At 48.2% G+C, this 26,995-nt stretch overlaps 1 protein-coding gene across 1 annotated transcript in view; it reads left to right on the forward strand.

Annotated features, from left to right (window-relative positions):
* SUB1 (SUB1 regulator of transcription) overlaps positions 1 to 26,995 on the forward strand; it is an 80,814-nt gene that overhangs the window by 45,880 nt on the left and 7,939 nt on the right. Inside the window, exons 3-4 of the mRNA XM_086960499.1 lie at positions 14,982 to 15,104; positions 15,759 to 15,867. Of these exons, the coding sequence (XP_086816625.1) occupies positions 14,982 to 15,104; positions 15,759 to 15,867 (232 nt within the window). The remainder of the gene's footprint in view (positions 1 to 14,981; positions 15,105 to 15,758; positions 15,868 to 26,995) is intronic.

Here is a 26,995-nt window from a genome sequence, read left to right on the forward strand (position 1 = left end):
GCAAGATAGATTTGTCTGTGACTGCAACTGCTGTGTGAACGTGTGGTCCTGTGTATCAGCTCCATCTGCCAATGCCTTGGAGAGGCATAAGCATCGCTGTGCCAGTGCTTGGCATGCCCCTAATTCTGATGAACATGGGAACCTACATCGTCATAGCAACTGTAGGTGGGTGGAAAGTAGTGCATGTGCTAGCGAGAGATGTCGGTGCGCTGATTCTTTCGTCTTCTTGGGTGTAAAAACATGGAACCCCTCTTCTGCGATAGTCTGATGCTCGTTGGCACCGAGTATTTCTCACGAAACTGTCAGATTGGAAGTTACAACGCTTGCAGAGGCTGGCTATGCAAGAGCATACAGTAGAAGTCTCTAGATAGCTCCTCTGGAGAAGGCACCTACTATAAAAACAATGTGAGGGCTGTCCCCTATAGGTCACTAACATCTCCTCTTCTTCTAAGAGCCCCACAAAAGCATATTTGTCATCCTTAATTTAAATACCTTGGGGTTCTCCCTCAAGGTTCTCGGTTTCCCTGCACGTGTCAGTTCAACCACCATCGGAAGTTGAAGGCGCCTGAACCCTACAGGAGCAGTATATAACTGAGCAAATAACATGGAAGAATAGTTTAGTGGCCCAACACACCTGCTGTAATATCTGGGGTGGCAATGCTCTGAGGCATATACTACCACATTCTAATACCAGAGCCCACAAGAGTAACCTGTCACCCTACTATTCGGCATGCCCTACTCACTTTTTCTACTTTGCGAACACAGGTACCCACATACCAATCAAGAAACTTAGAACACGTACAAACAGCCATATTTCCACATATCTATACTACTATTATAAAGAGAGAACTTGCACCTTTAGGCAAGGTAAACTCGGGAACTACAGCGCCAATCCACACACCCAAGACATCTTGGAAAACCTCAGGGCAAGCAGAAGGACATAGGCTACATAAAAATAAAAATAAAACGTTTTTTAAAATATTAATAAATTTAAAAAAGTAGTCCCTTGCAACTAGCGCCGGCCGTGACGTCTGCGTGAGGGGAGGAGCAGCGTTTCCCCAAACCAGGAAGAGCAGACGAAATGAGGGGAGGAGCGGCGTTGACCAGAACCAGGAAGAGCGGAGGACAACAGCGCCGGTAGGAGCTGCGAGAACCTGAGGAGCAGTGACAGTGAGAGGTACGTTGCTGAGGCGGGAGGCGGGAGGGGGAGGGAGTCGGCGGGTGCCCAGCGCGGCCTTTAATGTTTAAGGAGTCCGGGCGGGAGGCGGGGTGGGAGGCTGCTAATTCTTAAATTAATTCAAGTCCGTGAGGCGGGCGGAACGGAGAACATGCTGCCCCAGCCACCTTCTGTCCCGGGGTAAAAATGCAGCCCCCAACCCCCTTCTGCCCCAGGCAACGCTGGGGCGGGCTGCTAGATCTGCACCACGGTTATTTTCACGGCACCCTGCCTGGCGTGGCAGGGGGCAGATCTGTTTGCTTATTAGTGTGAATGTCTCCCGTGCATGTCAGGCGAGGTGCTGCGCTCTGGCGTGTCTGTGAATGAGCAGCAGGTAATGCGATCTGGGAGCTTCAGCCGACAGCGAGTGAGGAAGAGCGAGGGATGGGGGGTGGGGGGTGGGATGCTTCATAGCAAGGGAGAGGGCAGGAGGCAGAGGAACCGACTACAGGAGCTCCTTCGGCATTCACCTTTCCGCCCAGAGGCAAGGAGTACAAATCCCGAATATAATCTTATCTAAACTGCGTTAACAGGAAGAGCGGCAAGGGAGAAAGGGGACGCGGGCGGCCCGGCCGGGACTAAGCAAATGCAGCCCCTAGCCCCCTTCTGCCCCCGGGCAACGCCGGGGATGGCTGCTAGTGAACTATTAAAGTAACTAAAGTGGTTAAAGCCCCGGATAAAGACCAGCATTCCACCTCCACGCCACAGGTCCGAATCGCAGACGTGCTGCTTGCCTTTGATGTATAAAGGCATTGCATTGACCTAGGACTAGCGGTAGCTACCTATAGACCACGTAAACGCAAGACTGTGCCAACAAGCACTATATAAAGACTTTGTTTTAGTAAACTTCCCTTCCTTGAACATTGTAACAGCCTAATCCAATTTTATCTGAAAATGCAGATGCAGTTAAGCAGACACTTTCAGAATTCCTGTATACCCTTGTCCAGTACTCCGCAGGGAAAAGCCTGTGGAGACTCCTTCTGGTAGTTTCAGGTACCACTACCTCTTCAGCACTGCCTGTTTTACTCTAGCAATGTTTTTATCTCGAAACTGTGCATTTAATGGCAAGTATTTGGCTGCTCACTCTGCAGTATACGTTCAAAACTTACCCTGATAGGTTAATTGAAGCACTATTTCAGAAGTTCCCTGCCGTTGTATGCTGACATTCATATTTTGATAAGTTCATCCTGCCACTATTGGTTGTTGTAATTCCTTCATGAAGCAAGAAGTATTTCTTTTCCCCCGGGCATAGATGGGTGAATTGAGTAACAGTGCTGTACTTGTAGAGGTTAGACACCCAAATACATCATATCACACATTTATACGTACATACTACAACATATGCACGTTCAATTCAACAAGTTGTCATACGTGTTGTAACCTTAACTAATATTACACCTTTTACTTTCTCTAAGAAGTGGGCACCCTAGCAATAACGAATCCAGGCTGGGATGAAAGTTGCTTGGGATTAAGGAGCTTTGTTGCCCTTTCCCTCCTGCTGTTCCTCAGCCAAATATATAAGCGTGTCTGCTAAAGTGAAGGCTTTGTCCAAGCATTGAAGTGCTATTAGGTTGTGCTTCCATTGTGGTGAGTGGATATTGAAGCTTCCATGCACCACAAAAGAGAATGTATTAAAGGTGCCACACATGACATGGGCCGACTGGGCTGATAAGCCAATGCTACAAGTTGTCTCTACATTAGGGTGGGTAGGTCAGCAACTGTAATTGCAGCTCGTACAAGAAAAAACACTTGCCTAAAATAGGACGATCTATTGACTTTGCCAGTGCCTGTTTTTTTTGTCTACCCTACAGACAGTTTTTGTGCGAAAGACATTGTGAACCTCACCAAAAACTTGAAGTAGCCTTGGAGCCATACCACTGCTTACCACTGTTTGTTTTGCTTGTGTCATTTGCCTGCTTCTCGTTCCATGGCTTTCCTTCCTCTTCTTGTGTTTGTCCTTCCCCAGAAACATAAATTCTTTACCATTGTCTTGATTGGATCATTTATGTCCGTTAACTGCTTTCATTCAGAGAATACTTTTATCCTAGTCTCAACACTCCATGATAGTGCAAGTTTTCTAGCTCTCTTTCGTGTGCTGCCCCCCCTCCCCCAAATATTTACCCCGCATGTCTTACATGTTGCCTTATGTATCCTATCCATCCAATGATTGATTACTTTCCCCACCTTCCCCATGCTTTCAATGGTCTGTCTTGACAGCGCAGCTGTCGCCAGACAATTATGTGAGAACCACCAGGAGAGGAGCTTTGGCTCCATCCACACGTTGGGGCCAGAAGTACATGTTTTGATTAGGCAGAAGTTGTGTGCTTCCACAAAAAAAGTGCTTGCCCTCAACACCGGTGTAATTTGTTTTTAGGTCTCGCCTGTCGATGTGCATGCGCATCGAGCAAGCGAGACTATGGTGGCTTATCCACTCTTTATCCAACTTGCAAGGAATCGTGGCGATTCCTTGCAGTGCACGAGAAATTTAAGCTCAATGCGCATGCGCATTGAGCTTAAAAGCGCGTGCACATGCCCCCAGCCGCCTGCCTTGCCTACTCTCCCAGCTGGTGCCGCTCCACCCCCTGCGGCATCAAAGGCTTTCACGGCCGGCCGGCCATGCTTTCAGTTTCACGACCGGCCGGCCGTGTGAAGTACATTTCAAAGCCTGCTCTCCCTGCTCCGCCCCCTGCTCCGGCCGAGACGCATTTCTCCTCCCTCCTCCCCCGTCAGGTTACCCTGCTTTCTCTTTCGCTTTTTTTTCACCCGGTGACATTGTTGCCTTTAGCCCTTCCCTCACCTCCTCAAGCCGTTACTCGTTGCCTCTTACTCTCTCTCACACATGCACACTCTTTTCCCCTCTCTCTCGTCCCTCACTTTATGCCTCTCTCCCTCCTTCTCGTTTTGTCTCTCTAAATCTCTCCTCTGTTCTCTCTCTCATCTACTTCTTCTCTGTTCACCTCTCTCCTTGCCGTCTCCTTTGTCTCACACTCTTATATCCTTCACGATAAAGTCTCCTATGCCAGATGCACTTCTTTCCCCTTCAGACTGCAAGGGCTCTTTCCCAACACCCCACCCCCACACCTTTACCCCCCACCCTCACCTGTCTTAACTCACTCTCTATTTGATCTTCTTCCTCGTACTCATACACTCGCGTTCAGGAGTCTCGCCTTCTCTACACCGCGGAGCTTCCTGTGTCAGTCCAGCCGCTTCTTTCTGTTTTCATTTACTGTCTCCTGCACAAAACGGCTTTCCTCTCATTGGCATTGCTTTTCTGCTCTTTTCAACCTTGGTGGTGCTAATAACTAAGATGGTTGGGGAGAGGGGGTGCGTGAGGAGCACGGCATGCATTTTTTCCCCTTTGAGAGCAAAACCTCTGTGCTGACACTGTGTATGCAACGCATGTTATTTCTAAAGACCTTATCAGCCGTAAGCTAACGAATGCCAGCGTAAAGTAAACGCCTCCCTTGTGTGTTCTGTTCACAGTAATCTCTGTTGTATTGATGTAAATATTTAAATAATGGAGAGGGAAGGAAGTCCTAGCCCTACCCCCCAACCACCCCTCCCCCCGCCCCACCCCCGAAGAGCATTTCTAGACTCAGCCCGCCTAACACTAATGCGCCTTTAATTAATCCAACTCAGTTGTAAATTATATAAAATCTACTTCAAATCCTGCCCAAATCGCACTATTTGCATATTTATTGCCTAATGGGGGTAGAAACTCTAGTTATAGTGAGTGAATGGTAAAAAAAAATGCATGATTGACCTAATACTGGCGGGCATTTTACTCTCAATAGGTAGGATATTTTACATTATACACCACTACCTGTAAACAAATGTGACAGAAAGGTAAAATAAAGTCACGTTCCAATTAGGAAAAACATTAGCTGTGTGCAGCCAAAAATCAGTGTTGGCAGGACCTAGGTCACATACTTAAATCTTACATCAAGACTCTGTTTTCCCAGTTATGGGCTTTTTTTTTACCAGTACTAACGTTCAGATGTATTAGTGCAACCGGCTTACTAGTATCAAATCCCAAGAGTGGAAAAAGTGTTCGGGTGACAAGGAGTCACAAAGGAGCTACTCTGCCACCCTCACCCTCACTCACCCTCAACACCTCACAATGACTCACACTCACCCTCACACACCGTCACACACCCTCTGCATAACAACACCTCTCACACCCTCACTCACCCTCACACACACTCACACTCACGCAACGTGTCACACCCGAAGCCTCACACCCCCTCACTCACACTCACCCTCACACCCCCTAACGCTCACACCCCCTAACGCTCACACCCCCTAACGCTCACACCCCCTAACGCTCACACCCCCTAACGCTCACACCCCCTAACGCTCACACCCCCTAACGCTCACACCCCCTCACGCTCACACCCCCTCACGCTCACACCCCCTCACGCTCACACCCCCTCACGCTCACACCCCCTCACGCTCACACCCCCTCACGCTCACACCCCCTCACGCTCACACCCCCTCACGCTCACACCCCCTCACGCTCACACCCCCTCACGCTCACACCCCCTCACGCTCACACCCCCTCACGCTCACACCCCCTCACGCTCACACCCCCTCACGCTCACACCCCCTCACGCTCACACCCCCTCACGCTCACACCCCCTCACGCTCTCACCCCCTCACGCTCTCACCCCCTCACGCTCTCACCCCCTCACGCTCTCACCCCCTCACTCTCTCACCCCCTCACTCTCTCACCCCCTCACTCTCTCACTCTCTCACCCCCTCACTCTCTCACCCCCTCACTCTCTCACCCCCTCACTCTCTCACCCCCTCACTCTCTCACCCCCTCACTCTCTCACCCCCTCACTCTCTCACCCCCTCACTCTCTCACCCCCTCACTCTCTCACCCCCTCACTCTCTCACCCCCTCACTCTCTCACCCCCTCACTCTCTCACCCCCTCACTCTCTCACCCCCTCACTCTCTCACCCCCTCACTCTCTCACCCCCTCACTCTCTCACCCCCTCACTCTCTCACCCCCTCACTCTCTCACCCCCTCACTCTCTCACCCCCTCACTCTCTCACCCCCTCACTCTCTCACCCCCTCACTCTCTCACCCCCTCACTCTCTCACCCCCTCACTCTCTCACCCCCTCACTCTCTCACCCCCTCTCACCCCACACCCTCTCACCCCACACCCTCTCACCCCACACCCTCTCACCCCTCACCCCCTCACTCTCACCCCACACCCTCTCACCCCTCACCCCCTCACTCTCACCCCACACCCTCTCACCCCTCACCCCCTCACTCTCACCCCACACCCTCTCACCCCTCACCCCCTCACTCTCACCCCACACCCTCTCACCCCTCACCCCCTCACTCTCACCCCTCACCCCCTCACTCTCACCCCACACCCTCTCACCCCTCACCCCCTCACTCTCACCCCACACCCTCTCACTCACCCTCAACACCTCAGCCTCACCCACCCACCCACACTCACCCTCACTCACACTCACCCTCCCTCAACCCCTCACCCTCACTCACCCTCAACCCTCACCCTCAAACCTTCACCCTCAACCCCTCACTCACCCTCACCCCTCACCCTCAAACCTTCACCCTCAACCCCTCACTCACCCTCATTCACCCTCAACCTCAAACCTTCACCCTCAACCCTCACCCTCAAACCTTCACCCTCAACCCCTCACTCACCCTCATTCACCCTCAACCCTCACCCTCAAACCTTCACCCTCAACCCCTCACTCACCCTCACTCACCCTCACTCAGCCTCAACTACTCTCACTCACCCTCAACCCCTCACCCTCACTCACCCTCACCCTCAACACCTCACCCTCAACACCTCACCCTCAACACCTCACCCTCACCCCCTCACCCTCACCCCCTCACCCTCACCCCCTCACCCTCACCCCCTCACCCTCACCCCCTCACCCTCACCCCCTCACCCTCACCCTCACCCCCTCACCCTCACCCCCTCACCCCCTCACCCTCAACCCCTCACCCTCAACCCCTCACCCTCACCCCCTCACCCCCTCACCCTCAACCCCTCACCCTCAACCCCTCACCCTCAACCCCTCACCCTCAACCCCTCACCCTCAACCCCTCACCCTCAACCCCTCACCCCCTCACCCTCAACCCCTCACCCTCAACCCCTCACCCTCAACCCCTCACCCTCAACCCCTCACCCTCAACCCCTCACCCTCAACCCCTCACCCTCAACCCCTCACCCTCAACCCCTCACCCTCAACCCCTCACCCTCAACCCCTCACCCTCAACCCCTCACCCTCAACCCCTCACCCTCAACCCCTCACCCCCTCACCCTCACCCCCTCACCCTCACCCCCTCACCCTCAACCCCTCACCCTCTCACCCTCAACCCCTCACCCTCACCCTCACCCTCACCCTCACCCCCTCACCCCCTCACCCTCACCCTCACCCTCACCCCCTCACCCCCTCACCCTCACCCCCTCACCCTCAACCCCTCACCCTCAACCCCTCACCCTCACCCTCACCCTCACCCCCTCAACCCCTCACCCTCAACCCCTCACCCTCACCCTCACCCTCACCCTCACCCTCACCCTCACCCTCACCCCCTCAACCCCTCACCCTCAACCCCTCACCCTCAACCCCTCACCCTCAACCCCTCACCCTCAACCCCTCACCCCCTCACCCCCTCACCCCCTCACCCCCTCACCCCCTCACCCCCTCACCCCCTCACCCCCTCACCCCCTCACCCCCTCACCCCCTCACCCCCTCAACCCCTCACCCTCACTCACTCTCACTCACCCTCACACAGTGCAATAGGTCTCAGACCATTTCAGTTAGAGCTTTAAGAAATGTTTATGGCTTTTTTTATTTGTAATTCTTTAGCATTGGCTACAGGAAACAAAAATGCTAAACATTTACAAAAAAAACCCATAAACAATTCTAAAAGCACTAACTCTAATGGTGCGAGACCTATTGCATTTCCAATGCTTGTTTTTTAAATTATCCATCTACCTGCACTTTATCTTTAAAGGGCATACACATACACTATTGTAATGCTATTAAAACGTCTTGTATAACTAGATCATTTATGGCAATTTTCTCTGAGATCAAGATAGGAAGAGGCACTTATTAACATATGGATTTCTAGGTATTGCTTGATGCTGCATTCATAGGACAGACCTATTGGCATTGCCAGTGCATGTTTTATTTCTAAATGTATTTGGTTTTCCCCAGCCGCAAGCGCCTACGTTGCTCCCCTGCTCCCTCGTTGTTTCCGACCGTCTACCCTCATTGCCTCCCACCCCTTGCACTCCTTTGAATAAATAATACTTTGACATTTTTAGGTATCGCCAGAGAGAGCACATGGGCTGTTGCTTGCAAGACATTTTTGTTATCTTACAGTTGGCTTAGAGGTCGCCATTTCTTACCATTGGTTGGCTTCATTGTTACTCATTTGCTTGCTTCACAGCCTCTTGTGTTGAGCCTTGCCTGGAGCATAGCCATATTACTTGAGTATTTCCGCTGCTTGCGGGAGCTACTTTTTTTCTTCATTGAAGCACTCCAATTGCATGCCTTTGCAAGGTTTCTACCTCGTGTGTCCCCGCTTTCAGTGCCGCTTTCACCCATATGCTTTTGTCCCCCACGCCCCATCCCACCTGCCCCCACACTCCTGCCAACACGGTCATGTTGCTGTTTATCGTATCGCCTGTGTGCTTCTGCCTTCTGTAGTCATTGCCTGACCCTTCTTCGGGCCTGCATCTTTTGTATTAGTTTCTTTCTCTCTTTCCAATATCTCATTCTTCTTAATGCTTACCATCATCCGTCACCTGCATGTCTGCTTTCTTAGTGTTATTCTTTGTCTCCCCAAGGGCTTGTTATTTGTCTTATTTGCTCCCATCTGTTCTCCCCATATTTGTACCCTTCTTGTTTGCTTGCCCCATATGTTCTCTCACTGTTGCATAACCGCATCAGCAACGAGTAAAAAATGGAAACTGACCGGCCCAGTGTCATTGCTGATGCGATCATTTTATTTACTTTTAATTTACTGTTCCAAGAGCACAATACCAATCTTGGAGTGGCAAATAAAAAAATAAAGGTGAGCAAAAGTGCACAATAGAGAAAGGAGCAGCCATGCAAAAAATTGTAGCTGACACGCCCTAGGGTAAAGTGGGTAAATACAGGGTAGGAAGCAACTGAGTAGCTGAAGGTGAATAAAAAGTGGGGTGGAGAAAGCAATAGACCAGCTGGGGCAAGGTAGCAACGGACGACAGACGATGGTAACTAATAGGAGAAGCGGCACACTTGGGGGCAGAAGGGTAAGAGAGGAAGACCACACAAAGTCTGCCACAGAGTGCTAGAACACAATAAAAAAAGTTGTTCCCCGATGTCAGTTATGGAAGGATGCAACTCATCCATTCAAAAGGATGATCGGGAATATATGCTCCAGACTAGGGCCAAACCAAAGAGGAGGAAGGAATGTCCAGAAAGCAAACGAGATTGTCAAGAAAAACAACCACCGATAAGCAATTGGCTGACTCGTAGTCCACTATAAGTATTTGTCTGTAGTTAATACCTAAAACAGGTGTGAAGGCGGTATTGGACATTTCTGTAAGCTTGCAGATAAGTGTGGAAGTGTGTTGCCCCTCGCCCACTTTTAGAAGATATTGCATGCATTTCTCATTACACCAGAGCATGTTTTGCAACTGTAGTGGATTCAGATTGCAGCCACCTGCCTGTTCCTTCGTTTCACTCAGAGGAGCCTACCTCACCCAGTCTTAGGAGAGCGTGATCTGTGTATTGTACATTAGGCCTAGCATGTTAGATGTTAATGCTTACTAGGGGACTATTTGAACAACTGGAGTGCACATACCAGAAAATTGACCAGATGGTCAACCTTGTAAAAATGTTTCAGATAGCCGATAGCAAGGCTGCTCTCTCCCCTTTTGCCTTTTTTAGGTCGAGGCTAGAACAGCGCATGCGCTGTTGCTCGACTTTTTGTAAAGGGGATCGCGAAAGTGGTACCAAGGCTTTTGCTGGCTGGCTACAAGCTTGAGTGCATGTGCACGCGCGACCATCTGCCTTTCATTTGTTGTCATGGGTAATTTAGAGCCTCTCTCCAGGCACCCTTTCATGTCCGACGAGCAGGGAATTCTGTGTGTTTTTTAGATTCTTTCATACTTTATCTCGGTTCTATCTCCATTATTTCAGGACCTTCCCCCCACTCTTATCTTCCCTCTTTCATACCACCGCTCTATTTAACTCTCCTCCATTTGCCTCGTGTCCGGCGAGCAGGGAATACTGTAGGTTTCTAAATTATGTCTTACTTTATATCGGTTCTATCTCCAATATTTCCGCCTTGCTTCCCCCACTCTTCTCTTTCCTCTGCCCTCTTTCATAACACCGCTCTATTTAACTCTCCTCCATTTGCCTCACGGTCTCCTGCTCTCTACATCTCCCTCTCTTGCTAGCTTGCTCTGTTACGCTCTGTCCTTTCATTTTGCATTTTTCCATAATATATCGCATTTATCTTTCTTTTGTCACCTTTACCTTGTTTTCTCAGTCTTTTTTTTTATTTCCGTCTCTCCTCTCGTTCTGTTTCTCCATCTGTGAGCTGCTTTGTTTCCTCTGTTTTCTCGCTATCTTTTCCTCTCTCCATCTCTCGTCTTTATATCCCTTCCTCCTCCTCTCGCCCCTTCTCTCTTTCTTTCTCATCCCCCACCTCTTTCACTATGACAACTCGTCGCTCTCTCCCGCACTTACAGTTCCCAGACAAACCTGACTGTGTGCCCCCGAGGGCCCAGGAACCCACATGCTCTCGAGAGCTTAGGAGCCAGCTGTAGTCATTTTATGCAAAGGCTATGCTGTGAATCAGATAGCAGTTTATGGCCCCTGCTAACATTGCAACATAACACTTGGGAGAGCGAAAAAGTAATTTACACCTGCAGATGTAACTTACTAATGCAAAAAATCTGCCTTACCAATGGACTATCTGCAGTACTTTGTTTATCTAGGAGTAATTAAAATGCACAGAACAACCGAAAACTCGCCCCTTTAAAGGTTATACACGTTTTCAGTGTTTCCATCTCTGTAAACGTGCATAAAGCTCATAAGCATAGTTAAAAAAAAAAAACAGCATTGGCATAGCCAATAGTTCTCGCCTTTGGGACCTTATAAGTGTTTAGCCAAGCACAAGTTGTTGATGTTGCACCAAGGGTATTGTTCTGCATAACTAAACATTTATAAGGTCCCAAAAGTGAGACCTATTGCCTATGCCAATGCTTGTTGTAGCATGGATCATGGATAATATGTTTAGCACGTTTTCTTTCTCAATTTCTTCCTCACAGAAGAATCTCCCAGCTACTTCTCCCTCCCAAGCCTCCTCCTATGCAGGCTGAGAAGCGGCCGCGCAGCGTGCACGCCAAAGGCAAGCCAGTCTACGCCTGGAACGCGCTCAGCGCCAGAACCCCTGCACCCCGCGAACGCCACGACAACAGAATCCACTACGATGCCAGCACTATACACGCTCTCAATGCCGGCCGAAACTGCACCTGCTTCCAGGCTGCCCCAAAACGGACCCTTCTCCTGCCGCACCTGCAGCTTCACCTGCGACAAACACCAAACCGCCAAAGGCTGGACCCAACCACCTCCGCACAATACTCCTCAACAACCGCTCCGCATGCAAACACGCCGTCGAGCTCTGGGATCTGCTCGACACCACCGCCCGAGACGTGGCCTTCCTGACCAAGACCTGGTGGAATGACTCCTCGGCGCCCGACATCGCCATAGCCATCCCGGACGGCTACAAGATCACCTGCAGGGATCACTCCAACAGAATTGGAGGAGGAATAGCCATCATCCACAAGTCAACCCTCAAAGTCGCCATCCACGCAGACGACACCCTCAACACCGCCGAACACTTGCACTTGCGGATCCATAACGACCCCAACATCACCCTCAGAGGAACAATTATCTACAGACCCCCCCCGGACCCCGTGCTCAGTTCAGCGACTCCATCGCCGACCTCGCCAGCACCCACGCACTTGCCTCCACGAACTACATCCTCCTCTGGGACCTGAACTTCCACCTCGATAACGACACCAACTCCACCACCCTGATCGCCAACCTCGGCCTCAGACAACTCGTCACCACACCCACCTACACCGCCAGCCACACGCTTGACCCCATCTTCTCCACAGGCTCCCACGTCTCCTTCGGCCACACCACCGAACTCCACTGGACCGACCACTGCTGCATGCACTTCACCTTCAAGAAACCAACTACACACCATCACACCCAACAGCTTGCTCGCGCTGCTGGAGCAAAGTCACCGAAGACCAGCTGCTCACCTCACTCACCAAGAACCCACCCACCGACCCCACCAACTGTGACGCCGCAGCCCACAACCTCAGAGAGTGGATCAACGACTGCGCCAACACCCTCGCCCCGCTCAAGAAATCCTCCAACAGCCACACCAACAAGAGACACATGGCTCACCAACTAGCTCCAGGCCTCCAAACGCGCATGCTGAAAACTGGAGAAGACATGGCTACACTAACGCACACCGGACAACCACGCAGCCCACAAGGACGCCACCCGTAGACACCACCACCTCATCAGACTAGCCAAGAGATCCTCCTTCAAAGACCGCTTGGACAACAACGCGCACAACAGCAAAGAGCTCTTTAGCATCGTAAAGGAACTCTCCAACCCCAGCGCCAACGACATCCCGCCCTCACAAGAACTGTGCGACCCACTAGCCATCTTCTTCCACTGCAAGATCGCTGACATCCACGACCGCTTCAAAACCACGACTGCCCGAATACGCCAGACTCCACCTCCCCTGTGAACACCACCAGCGCCAACCGTCTGACCTCCTGGTCCAATGTCTACGACGACGAGACACGCAAGGTAATAAACTCCATCCACTCAGGATCTCCGTCTGACCCGTGCCCACACCACGTATTCAACCAAGCAGATGGCAGACATCGCACCCCAACTACGGAAGGTCACCAACCTCTCCTTTGAAACAGCGACATTCCCGGAAAGCTGGAAGCACGCCGACATCAACGCCCTCCTCAAGAAGCTCAAAGCAGACCCCAAGGAACTCACGAACTTCCGGCCCATCTCCCTGCTCCCGTTCCTGGCAAAGGTCATTGAGAAAATCGTCAACATGCAACTGACCCGCCACCTGGAAGACATCTTTGACCCGTCCCAGTCCAAATTCAGATGAAACCACAGCACCGAGACAGCCCTCTTCGCCGCCACAGACATCAGGCGCCAACTAGACCACGGCGAAACGTCAGTCCTCATCCTCCTGGACCTGTCAGCCACCTTCGACACGGTCTGCCATCGCACTCTAAAGACACGCCTCCTAGAAGCCGGAATCCAAGAGAAGGCCCTCGACTGGACCACGTCCTTCCTTACCGGCAGAACCCAGAGCGTCCGCCTCCCACCCTTCCGATCCGAAGCCACCAACATCATCTGCAGCGTCCCCCAGGGCTCATCCCGACGCTGTACAACGTCTACATGGCCCCCCTCGCACTAGTGGCTCGCCATCACGACCTCCACATCATCTCCTGTTCCGACGACACCCAGCTCATCCTCTCCCTCACCAAGGACCCACACACCTCCAAAACCAACCTCCACGAGGGAATGAAGGACGTCGCCGACTGGATGAGGAGCAGCCGTCTGAAGCTGAACTCTGACAAGACTCTGTTTCTTTTACTTGCTAGATTACAAAAGTGACTAAAGTAAACATCTGATCATACAGTAGAAGTATTTTTTTATTTTTTTTTATCCCCCCACTCCGATTTGAAAAAATATTTTTAAGTAAAACCGACAAGTTTTTTAAAATCCTTATTGGTTAAAGTTTTTGGATCCACCTCCTCGTCTTGGGACGACACCTGTTGGCCGACCGCACTGGGAACAGCACAAACACCCACCGACCATGCACGCAATCTAGGATTCATCCTAGACTCTTCCCTCTCCATGTCGAAACAGGTCAACGCCGTCTCCTCCTCCTGCTACAACACCCTCCGCATGCTCTGCAGGATCTACAAGTGGATCCCGACCGAAACAAGAAGAACGGTGACACAGGCCCTCGTCAGCAGCAGACTGGACTACGAAAACGCACTCTACGCAGAAATCTCATCCAAACGCCTACGACGACTACAACACATCCAAAACGTCTCCACCCGACTGATCGTCCACGCCCCCGCCGCAGCCACATCACCCCCCACCTGAGAGACCTACACTGGCTCCCCGTTGACAAGAGAATCACCTTCAAGCTCCTTACCCACGCACACAAAGCACTCCACAACGCCTGACCTGCCTACCTGAACAGCAGACTCTGCTTCATCACCCCCACTCGCCAGCTCCGCTCCGCCAGCCGCGCCCTCGCCACTGTCCCCCGCATCCAACGAATGACCTCCGGCGGCAGATCCTTCTCCTACCTCGCCGCCAAGACCTGGAACACCCTCTCTACCCACATACGGCAGACCCAAGACCTAATCGCCTTCAGAAGACTCCTCAAGACCTGGCTCTTCGAGCGGTAGCAGCAGCACCCCCCCCTCCCCTCAGCGCCTTGGGACCCTCCATGAGTAAGTAGCGCGCTCTACAAGTACTCTGATTGATTGATTGATTGATTGGGTGGATAAGACCGGGTTGCATCTTAAAAGTAGTTCAAAACGAGATAGTCTCTACTTGCAATAGTTTCATTCTGCTTTAAATTGTTCTTTTGCATCCGAATGAATGAATTTGCATTGCAGCCTCACAATGTATTACTTTTTTAGGCAAAGCGAAAAAAGCAAGCACCCCCAGAGAAGCCCGCTAAGAAACAGAAGACTGGGGAAAGTTCTAAAGGATCATCAGCTTCGTCCAAACAGAGCAATAAAGTAGATGATAATATGTTCCAAGTAAGTTGGTGGCAGTTTACATTGTGCAAATTTGAATTACTGATAATGACCTTAGTGTGTGGAATGTTTTTTTGACGAGCGAACATAAAACCATACACTGTCTGTCCAGTCCTATGGCATTCAGTATAATTTTTAAAAGGCTTGTTGTCTGCAGGAAGTACCTCAATGTTCTGTTCGAGCCATAAAAGGTACTTGGACCAGCAGCTTTCACGTAGTATGTAACTTAGAGAAATTGATACTTTTTTATTAAAATTCAATTTGTATTGGCCTAAATAAAAGATGGGTATTTTTACTTTGTCCTGCATAAAGGTTTGTTTAAGTCCTTCTAGGGCACATTTTACTTTTTTGTATTTATATACGGTATTGTGGTATAATGTTCTCTATTACTGCTATCAATTATTGATCTACAGAGCGATTTTTGAAGACTTAATTTTGTAAAGATTAGATGGGGTATCTCTTGGGAAATGTGTTTGGGATCAGATCTATAACAATCACCAATGATTATTCCGTTGAGTTTGAAGCTGGATTTAATTTGTTTCCCATACTTCTTGTCTTAGAGAACGTACTTGAGTTTTTCCAACAACTTCTGTTTTGTTGATTTGGCATGCTAATATTTGTATCCCACCTGATGCTTTAATCTTTTCTTCTGCACAGATTGGAAAAATGAGGTATGTCAGCGTCCGAGACTTTAAAGGGAAGGTACTAATTGACATTCGAGAGTACTGGATGGATCAAGAAGGAGAAATGAAACCTGGAAGAAAAGGTGAATGTGATCACTCTTTAGGACTGTTTCTTTTACTTGCTAGATTACAAAAGTGACTAAAGTGAACATCTGATCAACCAGTAGAAGTATTTTTTATTTTTTTATCTCCCCCTCTGATTTGGAAAAATATTTTTAAGTACAACTGGCAAGTTTTTTAAAATCCTTATTGTTTAAAGTTTTTGGAGGTAACTATTTTAGTATATTATTTTTTTGAACACTGATTTTTGGCAACCTCCAACAGGAAGAGAGGAAGGAAGGTGTCCATTTGTGAAGATTCAGTCTTGTGCATCATTAGATGTTGCACAATGTTTGATTTAATTGCTTTGAAGCAATTAGATGACGTGTTTTAGATGGGAGCACTGACAGAGGAGAGGGGTTATCGTGGGAGTTCTTTTAGCAGTCATTTTTACATCAACTGGGCCATCATGAAGAGTCGATCATTTGGTCCTGTGTGTTGTCATATTACATTTGCTGTTTATCAAGTGTAGTTTTTAGGTCTTGCAGACCTAGCGATAGAGCCCCCATGCGCTCCTCGCTCTGCGAGGTTTATTGTAATCAGTAAGATTTCAGAAGTGGTGTTTAAGCCCTGCCCCTGCATTTCATTGGCTTGCGTCCTCATCCATGCTAAACGCTGGTTCTGGATTGTACAGAAGGCTTCTTAGTTCCTCCTTGTTACCGCCCTTTCTAATTTTAGCCCCGCCCATCCGGACTGCACTGTATACTTGCGGCGGTACACTATTGACTTTATTAGATGATGCAGGCACTTTTTTCATTAAAGTGAATCTGCTTTCACGTCTATGCATATCATACATTTTTACGGTGTTACACTGTTTTCTTTATTATTATTATTGGTTGTAGGCAATTTTTCATCTAAGTGAAGCTGCTTTTACGTGGTCGTGTTGTGTTGATGCGTGGCAAAGGAAGCTCTGAATGTCCTCCGATTGTCTAATAATAAGCCACGGAGAGGGTAGTACTTTCGGGGCAATACGCTGCATATTCTATTGTTGCTCTTCTGCTTTCACGGGAGAGGTTAGTACGTTTGGGGCAATACGCTGCCTGTTCAATTTTTGCTTTTCTGCTTTCACGTCACTGTGCGTGTTTGTGTTGTGCTGAGTTGTGGCAAAGGAAGCGCCGACTGTCCACCGATAGTTTAATAATACGTCACAGACCGGTTAGTACATTTGGGGAAATACACTTCTTGTTAACTAGAATGGGGCTTGCCAGGAGACAAAGAGGGAGGTAGAGGCTCACGGGGAGACCGAGTGAGAGAGACAAAGAGGCAGTAAGAGCTTTCACGTGTTCGAGTTGTGTTGATACGTGGCGAAGGAAGTGCCGAATGTCCTCCGATTGTACTAATCTCTCTGTGGCTTATTATTAGACAATCGGTGCGTGTTGAATTGTTGCTCTTCTGCTTTCACGGGCGAGGTTGGTACGTTCGGGGCAATACGCTGTGTGTTAACTAAAATGGGGCAAGCTATGAGACAAAGAGGGAGGTAGAGGCTCACGGGGAGACAGAGAGAGAGGCCGTAAGAGTGAGTGATATGCGCCAGTACTCGCCAGTGTGTCAGGGAGCCGCAGACAGGTTAGTTCGTTCGGGGCAATATTCTGCGCGTTCAACTCTTGCTCTGCTGCTTTCAGGTCGCTGTGCATCTTTGTGTTGTATTGATTTGTGGCAAAGGAAGCGCCGACTGTCCACCGATTGCCTAACAATAACCCATGGACAGGTTAGTACGTTGAGGCTTCTTAGTCCCTGCTTGTTACCGCCCTGTCTCCTTTTGGCCCCGCCACCCGAACAGGATCTTTCACTTGCGGTGTTACACTGCAGATGCCGAGCTGAGTCTCCGGGGGAGGAGGGGAAACTAAGAAGTTAAACAAGCCTTCCAGTTGCCCTCTCGTCCCAGTTGCCCTCTCGTCCCTCCCCCCAAGTCAGGAGCTATCCTCCAAGCGTGGTGTAAATACACTGATGGCCTTCTGTCCGACCCCAGGAATCCGATTTTCTCCTCTGCTCTTCATCCTTCTGTAGTTTCTGAAAGGTGCCACTGAAAAATCCTCCCCCTTTTAGGTGCTCGTGTTTTTTATTTGCATGGAAAGTAGAGGGACAATACTCTAGGGTGCTAAAGCCAGTCTCTTCCTTGTTGGCCAGTTTAACTGCTGACGTCATCACAGCTCATAAAATGGCCAAGGTGTCCGTGGAACAGGGCTATGCCGCCAGCGGGCAGTGGACTGGTAGTGTCATAGGACCGTTTCTTGGGGTGAGGAGGGACAGCGTTTAAGTATGCTCACAGCCCCTCGTTGCTGGTATAAAGGCGGTCACAACAGGCCCTATATAGAACAGATTTCCTAACGTCCCAAAGAGACTCCTGCGATCTGGTTGCAGCAAGGCTTTCTGGTCACATTGCAGATCCGTAATGTGACACGATCCACTGAGGACATGCTGGCTTGTGCCCCGTCCATCTGCTCTTTAATTAAGGCCATGTCGGTCTCGTGAGTACAGAGCTATGCTTGTACAGGGCCTGTGTTGGGCAGCTAACACCGTAACAAAAACAGGCTCGCCCCTGTCTGTAGAATCTTCTTCAGCGAGGGACAGGCACTATGCAAAGACACTCTCTGCAGACACATACTCTGGCACAGAGAGACCGATCTTGAGGTGCGCACACCTTCCCTTTTTGGTGTGCACAACCCAATGCAGAGACACGTGTATCCCTGCACACATTCACATAAAAAAAAGAGAAGGAACTTCAAACAGGAAGAGTAAAGACATACTCTTATTTACAAAAGGAAGGAGAGAAAAAGAATTTGAAAATGGCTTCCAGGCCCAGGAACTTCGGGGAGCTGTCTGATGTCACACAATGGATGGACCTAGCACCAAATGGTGGTGGTCAGCACCCATGAAAAGAGACAATTCCAGACCCAACCGCAGAATAATGCACAGCATGTAAATCCACAAAACTCTGCAAGCTGCAAAACTACTAATGGTAAGTAACCATTTCGTTCTCCTCCAGCGTAATCCTCATCAGTCATAGGCAACTCTCCTCCCTAGACAAGATGCATCCTAACTTCTAGCTCTTTTTTAGCTTTTCTTTTGTCAAACTCTTTAATAAATTTTTCTGGGCACAATATCCTATTGCCAGCATACAAAGGATGTTTTCCATTAAACCGGCTAATGTAGAGCTAATGATGGATACAGTGGCTAGAGAAATGACTTGGTAAACAGCTCAAACAAAGTCTAACGTAACGTTGTCAACTGTTTAGGCAAATAAAGCAAGTCTAGTGCCCTATAGTTCCCCTCCACCCTCTAACGAACAGTTAGGAAAAATCCATGTGGTAAGACATCGAAAAAGGGCTCATATAATGTGCCATGTAGAAGGGGTACTGACTGGGCTAGAGGATACATGGAGAAGGCCAATGGGTTGGTGTAGTGATCCCCAGGTTCTCTTAGAGCAGTGGTCTTAAAACTTTTTGATGTCGAGACCCACTTGTCAAACCTTTTTAGACGTAAGGACCTCTCTATGACGTAATTTTCTAGAAACTGGTTCTCTGCATCCATCGGCAACCATAAATGCCCCTGTTGGACATGGCATCCTTTGGCACGTTTCCCGTGTTTTCTTTCCTTTCTGACCTTCTTCTGAAATACGGCGCATTCCAGTCCTTTTCCCTTCAGAAGTTGCTGCCTAGCACCAACGAAGCTTGGTTAAGCCAAGCACAATAGACCAGGGTTGCTAGTCCTCCTGTTTTCTGTGGCATTGTGCTTACTTTGGGCTAGCGGTTCCAAGCCCCTATGGGAAAGAGGTGGCCTGTGGTCGCGTGTTCATGTAGAGCACGTCTGCAGACTCCTCGGAGGGAAGCCTGGCTTCGGACCTGGGTGACTGAGGGTATAAGTGGTGCATATGGAAGGGACCCTTGACTTGGGAATGAAGGGCCAGCCTATGGACGCATGGATCATGCAGAGCACATCTAAATGCCCCTCAGAGGGCAGCCTGGCATTGGGTGAGTGATTGAAAGTGGAAGTGGGACAGATGGAAGTGACCTTTGACTTGGGAATGAAGGGCCTATCAATATCTGGTGCATGCAGAGCATGTTTACAGACTCGTCAGAGCATGTCTAGAGACTTCTTGGAGGGCAGCCTGGCATAGGTGGTGGCAGCAGAGGGTAGGTGGTACTGTCAATGGAAGGGAAGGGACCCTTGACTTGTAATTGCATTGATATAGTGCTTACTACCCTGACAAGGCGTCAAGGTGCTTTTCGGTGAGTACACGCTATTCTGGGACCCAAAAAAGGATTAGTGGTGAATTAGTATAGGGAAATACTAAATGAATTTGAGCTGTGGGCATGTGAGTCTGTTAGTTGGATTGAAAAGGATAGTGGAGGAATAGAAGAGGGAAGGGTCTAAAAAGTGTGTATTTGGAGATGATAACATTAGGATGTTTGGGATGAGTAAAGAAGAGATGCAGGGGCAAGAGTCTAGAAGTGGATAAGGGAGAAAGATGAGCTATTGCATGAGTCTAGTGCTTCCTGTGTGGAGATGTAACCTTGCAGGTGGATTGGATGCTCTCTTTCTCTCTACAGCCCCCAGCCAGAAATTTCCCACAGCATTGACAAAGCAAAATGTATTTTGTCCAAGTTGTGTCCTATCTGTGAACAGGTGCTGGTGGCTTGCCATCAGTGTATGTATGTAAACAAATATACACTCAACCATTTATCTATCACATAATTATTAAAGGCATCGATTTTTGGCACTCATTAATAATGGTTTACTTACTACTACACAGTGGAACCAATTTAATCAATCTTAGAATGGCAGTCAAAATTAAAACGTGCGTGGGCTGTAACTTTTTTTGGGCAGTTTTTTATAGTGCAACATCGACCCAAAGGTATTGGAGCGCCTTACACGAGCTTCAGTTACATTGCACAAAGACACATTAATTTTATTTTTGTAAAGTATCAACACACTTTGTGTCTAAACAGCTACCCACTTCTGACAGGTGTGTAGTATGTCACATCTGTTTTGTGTTTTTAAGAGCAACTCTTATTCTGCTTTTAACTTTTTCCCGTATTTCGGTTTGTTCTCTCTAGTGCATTTTCCATTTCAATTTTCATCTCTGCTCTAGTAACTTCAGGCGTTATTACTTTTTTCCCCCATCTGATTTACAATAGTCTCTTGAAAAATTCAAGCTATACTTTTCTTAAAGGTGCAGTACCAGCTTGTATTTTTATTTGCAACTTTTGAAAGGTTTTAGTAGTCTCTTCAACAAATACCATAAATCAAGAATTCTTTTTGCACAATATAATCGGAATTAATGTAGATTAGTGGACAAGACAGTTCATTTTTCTTAGGAAGTGGGGCAATCTAAAATAAAATGCTGGTTTTTACATGTAGTAATCCTGGAAAATGTTCTAAATCAGGAAGCACATTAAGACTGTTTTTGATCCATCTATAAACTTATTAAATGTATTCATGCTTTAGAGGCTCACTACTACAATACACATGAACATCGGTTTTATTGGGGAAAGATATCATCTTAGCAGTGATGTATTGTATTGTATTGTACTTGCATTTATATTGCGCTTACTACCCCTGACAAGGCGTCGAAGCGCTTTATTGGCGGGTAGCACGCTACTCCGGGACCCATAGAGGATTAGTGTTGAATTAGTATAGTGAAACATGCAAGTACATTTTAAGTGGTGGATAGGTTAGTCAGTTATTTGGATTTGGAATGATAGCAGAAGAATAGAGGAGGAAAAAAAGTTTGTGTTTATTTAGCGCTTGCTACCCCTGATGGGGTGTTGAAACATGCTATTCAGGAAGCCCATGAAGGATTAGTGGTGAATAATATGGTGAAATATGAAAGTAATTTCAGTGGTGGATATTAGTCTGTTATTTGGAGTGAGGATAAAAAGTGGAAGAAAGGTTTGCATTCATATAGCACTTGTTGGATGTTGAAGCGCTTTTCTGGTGAGTAGCATGCCACTTCGGAACTCATAAATGATTAGTGTGAAAATTAGTATAATAAAACATGAAGTAAATTTGAGTAGTGGATATGTTAAGTTATTTGGGTAAAGAGGGGTAAGTGGCGGGATAGTAAAGGGAAAGAGGTTTGTATTTATATAGCGCTTGCTACCCCTGATGGGGTTTTGAAGCGCAAGTAGCCCGCTACTCTGGAACCAATCCGGATTCGTGTTGAATTAAAATGGTGAAACATGAAAGTAATTTTAGTGGTGGATATGTTAGTCCGTTATTTGGATTGAGAAGGGTTGGGGAGGGGTAGAAAAGAGGAAAGAGTTTAGAAAGTTTTGTTTTGGGGTATCTGTATAGTAAAAAGAGGTGTAAGATGATGCAAGGAGGGGTAGAAAAGGAGTGAGTCTAGAAAGGATTATTTTTTGGATCAGAAAGTGGTATGGGGTTTGGGGTTAAATGAGAGAGTGGATGTAGAGGATACATTGAGCGAAGTATAGGCTGAGAAATAGGGAAGTGCATTGGAAATGCTAAATTAGAAGAAAGTGATAAATATATAGGTCCATAAGTACATTGAAAGTATATAGATGCATAATGGAGGTATGTATATAGGGCAGCGTTTCTGGCCCTGGTCAGTCTGGAACAGGCTCAAACAGGCAACTGCCCTTGTCCTCTCCGCCCTTAGCTGAGACGCCCGGGCTGAGACACCCTAAGCCTGGCCTTTTATAGCCCTAGTAATCAGGTGACCCCGTCAGTCGATGGGAACCCTAGCCCTAACACTATCCAATCAAAACACTAGCCCTAAAGATCTAGAACCAATAGGAGACAGGACCTTACAGCCAACCTTTGGAGTCCCAGCACCCAATCAGTTCAAAAACTCTAATCTCTACGTACAATAGAGGCCCTAGCCCTACCAGTAGTCCCACCCCAAGTAACAAATGGCACAGGAAGCCCTTGTCCCTACTTCCAATACAAAGCCTAACCCTACTCTTAGTACCAAAACCAGTCCAGCAACCAATCACACCAGAAGCCCTAATCTCTACTTCCAATTAAAAGTCTAACCCTAGTCCCAACAACCAATAACACAGGAAACACTAGTCCCTACTTCCAATAGAAACCCTAGCCCCAACCCTACATTGATTGAATCACAGACCCAGAAACCAATCAGAACATTCAAATACCCAACCAATGAGGACACTAACCCTAATAGAAACTTCAGATACAACCACCAATCAGTGTACACATGTACCAAACAATATCGGACCATATAAAGTCCCAGCAACCTCAGACAAGGTTTGTGGCCAGGGAGTTGGAAGCTGCTTTTCCTGTTCAGAATCTCCTAGGAAACAGACCGGCTCAATCCACACTTTGGACTTCTGCAGGTAAAGGCCTCACTAACTTGAAATCTAACAATACTGTTTGAATAAATCTTTACTGCACAGTCCCTAATAAACACAGTTTAAACAGCTCAGAGAAGCACCCTCTGATGTAGAATATCCCTGTTGCCGGGGAGGGGGGGGTGGCAGGGGGGCTGGTTTCACTGACTTGTGAACACAAAATGGTGGATGGGGGTGCACTGTTTTAACATACAGGTCTTAGCACAGGGCAAAGGAGAAATTTGGAGGGAAAACTGAAAGTCATCAGCAATGAGAGGGAAAAACTACGGAGTTTGGACTGCAAATCCCACAATTCAACACTTTAAATGGAAGCAATCATGGGCAGGAAAAAACACAAGTTTAAGACACAAAACAGGTGATAAAATATCCAATCACAAGCAGGTTAAAACTACACTTTTTAAACTGTAACAACCACAGGCAAAGACAGAAATCACAGAAAGGGAAAATCTTTTTTTAATTTTATTTGTTTTGGGGAAGAGACAGCACTAGTCTGCCTCCTTACCACTTCCTGGACTCTGCTCACTGCAATCTGAGGCACAGGGAGACTGCAACTCACAAGATGGAGGAGAATGATTTGGGGTGCACCCAGCAAGGCCTTAAGGGGCATGGGCTAGTGTGAGGGGACGGCGCAGTTGCCTGTTTCTGCATCCATTTGTTATGAATGCACTGCCTAGACTGATGGAGTCTACCCTGAAGCTATCTGCACACTTGTGTAGGGACCTTTTCCACATGACTTATAATTACACCGAACCCAAAACTAGCATTCCACACATGATACATAGTGCCTTATTACACAATATGTGGTATCCGCACAAGACCAACGTGGGTCATGGTACGTTTGTTCGCTAATACCGCACGCAATAGGCATAGACAGGCTTTTCTTGTCCAAAGAGGTAGCCCCCGTAAAAGCAAAAAATCCTTCTCCTACTCTATCTATGTAGGATTGGGGCCAAGATATAACCAATAGAGAAGAACCCCAAACAGTAGTAGTGAACCTGACCCGATACAAGAACAATCCCACAACAATGTATCTTTTCACTGAGTCTAGCGATATTCAAACAGAGCTAGATAGGATGAGCAGGAGAGGCATCACGGGGGAGGTAACTGTTTGTCCCAGAGACTTTCCAGAAAAGAGGAACTTGGAGGTAACTGAACTGCCATGCCAGTCCACAAACATATACCTTCCTGCCCCCGTCTGTGGTCTCAGGGTGGCACTTAGCATATCGGGGGGCTGCTCTCTTTAATAACAAATTGACCCCACACATGGAGTTCTTGTGTAGAGCCATTCACCCTGATGACACAAAGGGAAATCAGTTTTGTAGGAGAGGCTTAAACAACAGCGTAGATACCCCATGTCAGGAAATCTGGTACACTTAAGTGAATACCTATACATGGTTAGAAGGCATGGGGACCTTTTATTTATGACTCCGCAGACAAGGCCCACGTTCTTTTATTAAACTCAGAAGTACTTTTATGGCAACCAAAACTGTATAAAAAGGGCTTGATAAATTGTACATTGAGACAGTCCTCAGACCCGTTTCCGAAAGCTGTACTCTTGGCAGCAATGTTAAATTAAATCAACTGCTCCTATATTGTAACCATGGGTGTAGGACTTCGCTACGCTCGTGGAGCGTGCGTAGTTTGCGGTACTACGCGAATTGCACATAGCACAGTGAAAAAACGAGTAGCGTAGTGTAGCTGGCATTTTTTGCTTGCTCGCAGTCCTTAACGTCAAGTTGGCGACTGTGAGAGATCAAAATGAACATCCCGGCAGGACCTATTTCCTCGTTCGCGATCAGCAACATCAAGTTGGAAATGAACCTCCCGGCGACATTCTCAACGTGGGGAGGTCAGGTTTCTCATTGCGAGTGGTCGCGTATGTTCGCAACCGCTTACGATGAAAAACTACTAGTCTACGTTTAGAAAGCTGCCGCTCGAATAGAAATGTACTCGAGCAGCAGATAACGACCGCTTGCACTGTGCAGTCAGTGCAAACAGCATTTCCCTACCGCACTACACAGTTCGCATAGCTGTGCGCTGTATGAAGTGCACTTCTCGTAGCTAAGCGTAGTGCTACTACGCAAACTAGGCCCAGGTTTACTATATTGCCAAACACCTCCTGTCTTTTGTTTCTTTAAGGTAAATTCATATTCAAGCAACAGCACCATAAAGCTAATGCAAGCAAGCACAGCACCGAATTACTGTGAGTCATGTAGCACCAAACCTCTAATAATTAACACAAAGGGACTCCTAATGAAATGTCAAGAGTGCAAACACCCCAAGAGTTCCTCAATGCCAGATATACTAAAGCACCACAACCTAGCTTTGCATGAAAACTTAGCACAAAATAAAGAAAAGCACAAACAGACAACTGGAATATCATGTTATTCCTGCATATAACGTATATAATTTGCACAAAGTTACACATTTTAAGTAGTTTGTGTTTTGCCAGACATTCATAGCGTAGAAATTAGTGCTGGAAGGTTTCTGCAGAACAAATTTTACAGAAAACCTACTGGCTTAGCTTTGCACAAGGGTGCAACTCTTTGCATGATGCAAAAAAGCCTTTTTAGGTCTTGCCCGAGCCAACGTGCCTGCGCACTGCTCTGGCGAGACCACAGCAAGAGGAAAAGAAAAGTCCACCAAAACGGCAGCAGATCGCACACAGCTCATGCGATCCATGTGCGTGCACACCATTGCCAGCCACACAACACACCACCACCTGGCTGCGCCTCTGCACCAGACCCCAAAGGCCGCCTGACCCCCCCACTCCCCCCCGCCACAGCAACACCAAGAGCCCGCCCCCGGATGAAAGCGAAAGACCACCGTGCCCGCCCACAGCAGCCCCTCTCCCACCCATGGAAGAGATCTGAGATGACAAGACATTCACCTCCTTCCAGGGATCAAAAGGTCCCAGTGGGAGAGCTGAGGGAAAGGCAGGATTGAAGTGAATAGGGGTGTAGAGGGAGAGAAAGGAGATCCAACCTGGCACTTAAGTGACTGTGTCCCACACCTTAAGGGTTGGTTGTACAGCTAGGCGTGCTCAGATAGGTGTTGTAGGGACGGTCAGATCGCTCCTTTCGTAGAACATCCCAGATGTATCGACCCACCACTGCTCTGTCAATATGTAGCCAATGTTTGCCCATGACCTCCGAGATCAGTTTGGTGTAACTCTCAGTTGTGTTGCTTTGTAGTACATGTAAGTCTGGAAGGGAAAGTCTCCCTGCTTCTCATGGGAGTCGCAGGTGCTAGTAGGGGAGCCGTGCTCTGTTGTCTTGCCAAATGAAGCGTATTACCATGGAATGGAGCTCAGAAGATTTCTCTGTGCACCTCGATGGACAGGCCTTGGGAGAGATATAAAATGCATGGCAGCACGGTCATTTTGATGGTGTTATATGACCTAGCCTTGAAAAGTACATGGTGGCCCAAAGACTGAGATCCAATTTGAGCTGACGAAGCAGTGGGGGAAAGTTATCCCAATAGAGGGCTGAGATCTTGGGGGTAATTTTAATTCCCAGGTAGGTGATAACTTTTTTTTTTCTTCCATTGAAAAGAGATTGTAGACACCAGCCGCTCGATATAGTGTGTAGGGAGGGTCGGGTTTAAAATAAAGGATGTTCAAGGCATATGAGCTGCAGATTACACACTGTGCATAGATCGCCACCTAGTGTTGGGCCCTGATGTTTGCAGTTTGTTTTTGTCCTGAAAAGTCTTTGGAAGTCACGGGATAGGGGACTCTTCCTTTGGACCACATTGCGCATGGGCATCGGCTCCATCC

This window comes from Lissotriton vulgaris, chromosome 3_1 (assembly GCF_964263255.1).
Source record: "Lissotriton vulgaris chromosome 3_1, aLisVul1.2, whole genome shotgun sequence".
Classification (NCBI taxonomy): Eukaryota; Metazoa; Chordata; class Amphibia; order Caudata; family Salamandridae; genus Lissotriton; species Lissotriton vulgaris.